Source organism: Morone saxatilis, unplaced genomic scaffold, assembly GCF_004916995.1.
Source record: "Morone saxatilis isolate NCDOM2014 unplaced genomic scaffold, NCSU_SB_2.0 Contig15, whole genome shotgun sequence".
NCBI classification, from domain to species: Eukaryota; Metazoa; Chordata; class Actinopteri; family Moronidae; genus Morone; species Morone saxatilis.
The window spans coordinates 68117-77023 of NW_023339707.1; the positions used below are offsets into that span (position 1 = coordinate 68117).

At 37.1% G+C, this 8907-nt stretch overlaps 1 protein-coding gene across 1 annotated transcript in view; it reads left to right on the forward strand.

Annotated features, from left to right (window-relative positions):
* Positions 1-888: 888 nt before the first annotated feature.
* ccdc22 (coiled-coil domain containing 22) overlaps positions 889-8907 on the forward strand; it is a gene marked incomplete in the record, with an annotated part of 16645 nt that continues 8626 nt past the window's right edge. The window contains 3 exon segments of the mRNA XM_035656314.1: positions 889-993; positions 1273-1354; positions 1637-1814. Of these exon segments, the coding sequence (XP_035512207.1) occupies positions 1305-1354; positions 1637-1814 (228 nt within the window).

Genomic DNA, 8907 nt, shown 5'->3' on the forward strand with positions numbered 1-8907 from the left:
TACCAATATTCTTCCCAGCAGTTTCTCTCCCTCAATAACAGCAAGTAGCACATTCATTAATTCTTGATTTGTAAACTAGAACATGATATAGGATCAAGAACTGTTCAAACGCCAGAAGATTACTTATAATCCAAGAGTGGATCAAGCAAAGCATGCTTTAGAACCACGAAAGGTGGTTTTCTACAAACAGTTTCTCCCAACCATGGCTGCTCATTGAGGTGTGGGTTTGTGCGTGTGTGCCTATGCGAGGTATGTAATTTAAAAGCCTTGCCTGTCCCAGCAACCAGCCTGCCTAATCTTGACTGCAGCCTTGTACTTTGCCCAGGAGATGGTCACCTGTAAACTGAAGATTCGATTACATGAACCCATTTTTCGAAACAATTGGTCAAGTCGGTTTCAGGTGCTTCAGCAAAGCTTCATTTGCCCATCAATAGTAATATGGTACTATGAGCTCTTTGAGGTATGAAGGGGCCTGACCATGAAGAGCTGTGTAGGTGAGGAGGAGGATTTTAAATTCTATTTTTAATTTAACAGGGAGGCAATGCAGAGAAGCTAGAACAGGAGAGATGTGATCTCTTTTCCTAGTTCCTGTCAGTACTCTACCTCTTATAGGTTTACCCTGGCATTCTTCCGTTAACCCTAACCAATCTCTCTCCTCGTGCCTAAACCTGACCTAAACCAAACCAATAAAGACAACGAGTACTAGCCAAGAATAGGGTGGGTTATAACTTCGCCACCCTGGGAGAAAAACTACATCCATAGAAAAAAAAAAATGACATCCGGTCATGAGACTGTCTCTTTTGGTGCATGCTGGGAAGTGTATTTCTAGGTTGCTGAGTTGCCATTTGTTCGATGACAGCAAGTCGAGATAAAACTTCTGTTCCCAGAAACACCGCTGCTTTATTTCCCTATTACTTCCTTTCCACACTAAACAAGACAGCAAATGTCAGATTTGTTACGTTTGTAGCAGATAGTACCGGTCCAGTTCAATTAGTAAGGAATGCAAAACAAATCTGTCTTTATATCAAAAGCGCATTTGTAGCGAAGCGCTTTAAATGCAATGAAGAATACAATGGATTTTGTCTGCCTTGCTAATGAAGTAGCTGTTAATTTAGTAGCTAGTTTCTAAGTTAGCTAACAGAAGATGGAAGCTAACGTTAGTTCTATTGCCTGCTTTCATCCGAGGGAAACTCACACTAATATTAGCTAACTGGATGTTATGAATTAACCGCTAGCATCAGGTGCTCTTTTAACGTCTCTCCTGTCTGTTAGGTAGTAGCTACATCTCAATAAAAACTTCAGTGATGGAAGAAGTTGACAAAATTTTGATTCACGCCCTCAAACAAGTCGGCATGTAAGTATCAACATTTTATTAATGTACAGTTGGGTACAATGTCAGCTTGAAGTTAACGTTAAGTTAAGTGATACGTTAGCTGACTAATGTTACATTTGGTAACTTAGTCAGAAACTATTCATGTAACGTTAGTGAACGTAAGGCCATCATATGATCAGAGATGATGTGGGTTATTTAAGGCGAGGTTCGTGAGCTTGCATTGAATAAGACTTTATTATTATTAGATAAGATAAGTATAAGTAACGTTAGCTGTGTAACTGACTTGTATCTTGTGATCCATAGGGAGGCGAGCGAGGAGATCGACAGCATCAAACTGTTCAGCAGTGAGCTTATAGTGGAGGCGGTGGTCAGATGTATCCGGGTGATCGATCCAGGCCTGGGCAATGCGCTGCCCACCTCCCTTCCTCCAGGCATGTCCGCCCGCTTTAGGGTGGGCATGAGTCTGGCACAGTCCTGTCAGGTAAGATCAAAGCAAAGTTACAAAGTGCTTTACATTTTTGAACCAGGATTAACATTAACATTTCAGGACTAAAATAATAATAATAATAGCAGGCACTTAAAGGTCCAGTGTGTAACAAGTAGGCGAATCTATTGGCAGTAATGGAATATAATATTCATAGTTAGCTTTTCATTAGTGTTTAATAGCCTGGATATAGGAATTTTCTGGCTTTTTTTATCTACAGATGACATGTCTGTACAGTAGCTTAGAAGCACTCCACATAGAGGCATTCACAATTCTTTTTCTACTGTAGTTTCTCTTTCGCACTTGGAAGGGGAGTGTGAAGCAAGGGGGTTGCAGTCTGCAACGACATCCCTAGATGCCACTAAATCCTACACACAGGAACTTTAAAATAATGCAGAAATAAAATTGGAATAGGTTTATTATTTGTAGCCATTGTTCCTTATGTCTATTCTAAATAACCAAAGGGGTGGGGAATGGGGGTTCAGTTTTTTTTTTCTTTTCATAGGGTTACTATTTTACTTACTACATTGGTGTATATTTTATAATGCCCAATCGTGGGAATTATTGTGATAAAAACCTTTTCCCTAGCATACAGTCCTATAAGGCTGTCCCCTAAAACAAGTAAAACTTAGTTGACAAGGAGGGTCTTTGTCAATGCACTTTTAATCAGTGGGATATTCACAGAAAAATAAAAACAGTGTCCAGCCAGAGCTCCAACCTGTCACAGAGAGACCTTTTCTCTTGTAACCAACGCTTCACTGTAATTATTTTTAGCGGTAACTAGTAAAGTAATAAATTACAATAAAAGTCACATTTGATCAAATTTTAGATTAAGCGCAATTCATTTGAATAAATTATCAATAAACACATGTATTACAGCACTCAGAAAAACATAATTTCAAAATTCTACTATGCGATAAGACATTGGGTTCATATCCGCATATCTATGCTTATAAATCTTGCTCTCTAATGGGTTATGACATTTTAACAGGCTTCTGGCAAGTGGTCAGATGCGCTCCGCTGCCTCACTTGGGTGGCAAGCTAACGTTAGCAAGTGTTGCACTGATGGCAAAGGCAATCACAAACAGAAACTAACTCAGTCACTCACATTTACACACCCATGCACAGCATTGGGAGCAATTTGGGGAGCTGATTAGTGGACCTCCTGAGCCACAGAATAAAAAGTGACAGTCCTATTGTCTACTAACCAACGCAGTAAGTGTAGCTTACAAGGAAGAACTCTACTTGTTGCTGCCCCCTGATGGTTGGGAGTAATGATAACTAGATATATTTGTCCCATAGCAACACTCAAATAATATAGCCGACAGCTGTGTGCTTTAATAAAAGAACTGAAACACACAAAGTAACTAATTGCTATTTTTTTGTAACTTGCCCATCACTGCTTGTAACACAGCACTGCTGCATGTGCTCACTTTCCTGCTGCCACAAGCTAGTTAGCGGTCTTAAAGCCTGAGTTTGGAGTACTGGGGGAGTTTATCAGCCAACTGTTAAAATAGATTTAAATAATTAAATTGATATCATAAATGTTCAAAGACCAGTAGACTAATAGCTTGTTAATAGTCATTCCAAAATCCTAAGACTGTCACTGTCACTATGACTAAAGGCTCAGCCTTTATGTTGTATCCCCCACAAAAAAAGTTAAACTGAATGTGTGGAAATTTTATAAAGATACGATCTAGACCTGCTCAATTCGAATTCCTCTTATTATTCCTATTTATACACATCAGCAATCACCTTGGACCAGGTGCTATATGTGATTGTCTCGCCAAACAATTGTTACGCATTCATTTGTTTCACCTCAGTAACTGGGACTTAGTATGCATTCGCTGTGTTGTCCTTTTCCTGCTTAAAGTCTGTATGCAGTAAGTAAATAAAATAAAATTAACTTATAACACAGTAGCTACAGTAAACAGTGCAAACAGTAAACAGTGCAAATGGAGTGGAGTGCAAATGGAGGTAGAAATTGTCCATTGTCTATTGTCTATTGTCTATTGTCCTCCCTGCCTTGACTAAGAGCTGTTGTACAGTCTGATGGCCAGGGGGACGAAAGAGTTTTTGAGTCTGTTGGTGGAGCTGGATTGGGACAGCAGTCTGCCACTGAACACACTCCTCTGCCTGGTGAAGGTGTTGTGAGAGTGGTGTGTGGGCTTGTTTTTGGTGGTTCCTTGTGGAGTTTAAGATCAGCAGTTTGTCCAGGGTCCTTCTCTCGCCATCACTGTACATTGATGTTCCGTAGCTTCTGTGGCGGGCCTAACTACTGAAGCCTAGCTCTCATCACAGGCTCGCCAGTCGAGCGGCGTCTTTCTCTCCAGCAACCCAGCACCAGAAGAGATGCCTGGCCACCACAGACGTAAAACATCTGCTAGAGGTTTATTAGCAGATGTTGAATGTTTATCACCAGCCTTCTCAGGAAGGAACAGACTGCTCTGGCCCTTCCTGTGGTAAAGTTCAATTTGCTGTCCCAGTCCAGCTTGTCATGCCAGCCGCACCCCGCAGAGTATTTATATGTCCTGATAACCACCTCCAATGACCCAGTCGAGGTCGGACATGGGATTACGTCATCGATCGTATGTGTGCAGGTAAAGTTTTCTATCGAGTCAGATTATGTAATAAACTATTATTATCTATTTAATTTTATTAGTGTTGAGAATTTTTCTGTATGTTCATTGTATGCCAACTTACCAAGGCAAATTACTTGAAATTGAAGTAGATCTCCTGCACTGCACTGGCTTGGCACAGCAGAGGGTGTTGTTTTCTATCAGTTGCCTTAAGACACACAAAATGTGACCTTTATGTGTCCTTTAACATCTGTTGTAAATCAGGAAAAAAATGCAGCAGTCGGAATAATTGGTGGAAACACAGATTTACAAATTATTCAAATTGATACAATTCTCACTTTGACTTATCGATAGTTGTTTATTCTATTTCTTTATATTATATTATAATCCATTATATTATAATTCATATACAGCTTTTTCTTAATGAAATAAAATAACAAACCACACATCCACTTTTGCACATTTTAGGATTTAATAGAAAAACTGAAAAAACAAAAACAAATTTATGATGCAACAAAAATGGTTGATTTTATTGTTTTTGAGGAGAAAAACAAGATAAGCTATAAGCTCTCAGATGAGGTGTTATAATTAGTTCTAACTTTTTCCAGCTACTTAACACAACATTTCACAAACGAAGTCTGTAATCTGTTTAATAATTACTTGTACACATTCAAGTTGTACAAAGTACACTTAAACCTGCTCTAATATTGATGTACTAAATTAAAAGTGAGCATTTTTTAATACTCCAAAACTGTTCAAATGAATTTCAAATTGTAACTATAATGACAAATCATATTATAATTTAATCATCTTTATTCAGTGTTCACTGTTTAAACCCGACAAAACTACCCACCAGAAAAACACTGAGCAAAGAAACACCGGTGTCTCCTACGTGGAAGTCTGTTTTTTGTGGCGTGCTCTAATAATACCTATTTGTACCTTTGGCATGATTGAAATCAATAATATTAAAAAAAAAAATTGATCATTCTTAATTCACACAGTTTATTCTGACAGCTTTTACTCTGTAGTGTCTGTATGGGGATCTACATAGATAAATAACAATATACTAGATAATTTTATCTCTTGTTGCATCATCAAAGAAGCATTTTTATTTTACAGTACAGTCGATATATACAAATTCTTATGCAGCGCAGTGGTGTATTATTATGCAGATAACAATTATGGTAGTAAATATGCTACATAACCAAAGTAATCACAACAAACAACAATGATCTGTACATGTATTAGAATATGTCTATTTAAAATGAATATTAAATGGTAGTGTTCAGTGCAGCAACAGGGTGGGAGTGGGGCCATTGGACCCTTTAATAAAGTAATAAAGTAGTTAAGACAAACATTGGCAATGCCTACAGTCAATCCACTGGTGAGTACAGAATATTTTGATAAATTTCTTAATTTACAACTAAATATGTAAAATGTGAAACATTGCCAAAACAAAATAAAATAACTGTAGGCTATATGTTAAAGCTCCAGTTCTGGTCATTATTCCTGAAATATTAACTGTGTTCTGACAGTAGTAAATGTGACAGATAATCTGCTTTTCCTGATTTTTACTTTTACTGATCTACAATCTATTTATCTCAGTCATGTCAAACTCTTTTGTAGCACCTAAAAAGCATTTTTGAAACATTTGTGTTTTTTTATGAAATCCTCAAAATTGAGAATGTAAAATTGATGTATGTGGTTTGCTATTTCTTTATTAAACCAATTGTCAATCTTTTTATTTGCATATGTTACAAAATGAAGAGTTAAAAACCCTAGATGGAGCAATAGATTATAATAGAAATTAAACAATTATCAGTCAAAGTGAGAAGTGAATGAATTTTATTTTTTTAGTTTGTTTCCACCAATGATTCTGACTTTTGCATTGCAGTTTTCTAACAAACCTTAAAGGACACAATAAACAGCACCCTCTTCACTTTAGTTTATATATCGCATTTAAACATAAAAGCAAATATGCAAAACACCCAATAAAAATCAAAAAGAACAGAGACATAGAAACACAGGGTATGGTTGTAACACTTTTTTCTTCAGTACCTGTAACTCACTGAATTCAGCTATCTGCTCTCTGCTTTTCAACTGTGTGCACACATTAAACCTCTGACCTTTGCTATCATTTGGTGCCAAACAAAATAATACAAAAGAAATTGAATTGGGATTCTATTTTAATAGGAAAATGAAGCGGTAGTTTAAATTGATATGAAACAACTAGAAACATTTATTTAAAAATAATAATCCTGCATGCCAGATTATATTATATTTATGAAATAATGCCATTGGCCCCGGGCTGGCTGTTTGAGTCCCCTGATCTACAGGGTTAGTACCAAATCTTTGAGGTGTTTTATTTTCACTAGTCTTGTTAATCAAATAATCATAGAGTAATAACATTTTCTATAATCCCTTTCTGTCGTAACCTAGGTCTAGGGATTGTTGAGTTAAGTGTAGATCCTGGGGAGAGAAGCAGGGAATGCGAGGGTGGTGGCTAGAGACAACAGAGACCACAGAGCCCCAAGGATACTAAAAGACTGTACCCAGCCCAGCAACAGTCTGATCATCCTGTTGTCATCTGGGAAGATGACTTAGCTTCGTCACTCAGGCTGTAAGACTGCTAAATTCATCCTCAACACTTTTTTCTTATTTTTTGACTTATCACTTATCAATTTATTTGTTAGTAGTATAAGTAGCATGAAAATAACTATATCTGAATTTCATTATACAACCTGAATTTGACAATAAAATAACCTTGAAAGTTTATAGTACAACAAACATGGATCATATATATATATATTGCCAAACAATGAAAACCACACCTACATTCATGGGATCTCAAGGGACATCAGTATTACTGAACCAACACAAGAATGACGAACACAAAGAGGACACAGCAGTATATCTCATTTACATGCCACTTTATTCTGATAATATGTTCACATTTACAGTACATATTACTGTGAAATCACATAAAATAGGTTAAAGCAATGAACTGTGTTCCACAGTTATGCTGCTTGCTCATCATACAACCCTGCATTGAAAATGAAAGAAAAAAAACTTTAGTCTTTGACTGATGTTGTTTGCTTGTAGCAAACACAGATCAGATATCTATTACCAAACAATGAACACTCCTCCTAAATTCATGGGAACTCAGGGGACATCAGTATTACTGAACCAAGACAAGAATCACAAACACAGATAAGACTCAACAGTATTACTCATCTACATGCCAGTTTATTCTGATAATATGTTTAAATTTACAGTTAATATTGCCGTGAAAAAACACTTAATTTGGTGGTTATAGTACGTATGACAGACATTAGACAATTCATCCTGTGTCTTATTTTTTAGACTTGTGGAAGAGATTAAGCAAAGAAACTGTCCAATCATAATATCCTAAATGACTCAAACCAAACCAAGGGATTTACCAGAGCATAGAAGCTAAAACAGTCTATTGCTAGGGTGGTACAACAGAGTCGTAGCAGTGTCTTAGTGATCCTCAGGAGTGTGTAGTTCCTCTGTTGCTTCCATTTAAAATCCAGAACCAGTTTTGGTAAGGAACCAGGAACTGAGGATACACGCATACTGACAAGCAGAACACCAGAGATGGCCAACAGAAATGCCACATGATGGACCATTTGCAAATAACATGAATTGTCTCTATTGTGTCTAGTGACTAGAGGTTTGCTGAGTCTAGTAAGCAAAAATTGATCAGGTATCCAATTTCCAAAGAAAGAATTTCTTACTTTTCCAGTTCCTTCAGAAACAGAAGTTACTATGTTAAGATTGCACACACGAAGACGGACGTTATTTAACATATTAAAATTCATAGTTAACCATTTAAATGATTAAATTTAACAAAACAAAATTTTACACATGTCTTTATGAAATGTTGGAAGAATAGCTTCATTGTTTCTTGGTATAGATTATCTAAGTTCGAGGTGAACTCCAAGGGAAGAACATTATCAATGTACAATTATATAGTCGACGATAGTTACAAATTATAGTTGAACCAAATGAAGTTGAAAAGGTGAATTAAGTGGGTTTTTTCAAACAAAAAGAATGTAGGCAAGCAGGTCGGCGGCGTGAATATTAGAATGTTTTGGGAGGGGAGTGGACACACACACACAGCAGTAATAACACACGAGTTTGAGATTGAAAAAAACAGTCCTGCACAAGCCTCAAAGGGGGACTTATGAAAACTGATGCTTATAGACTTCAGTTCAGCTTTTAATACATCATTCACCCCAGACTGGAGACTTAACTAACTTATTTGACTAAACACCTTCTTTTTGTACTTGATTCGGGATTTCCTAACTACCAGAACCCAGGTGGTCAGAATATGCAGTTCACACCTCCAACCCCCGGAATTCTCAAGACCTCAACTTGCTCTGCAAGGTTGCGTATTTACAGCACTGCTCTTATACTCTTACACACGTTATGGCCAGACACTGGCTCCAGCTCCATCCAACAATGGTATGACAAGTTTTCGTAACATT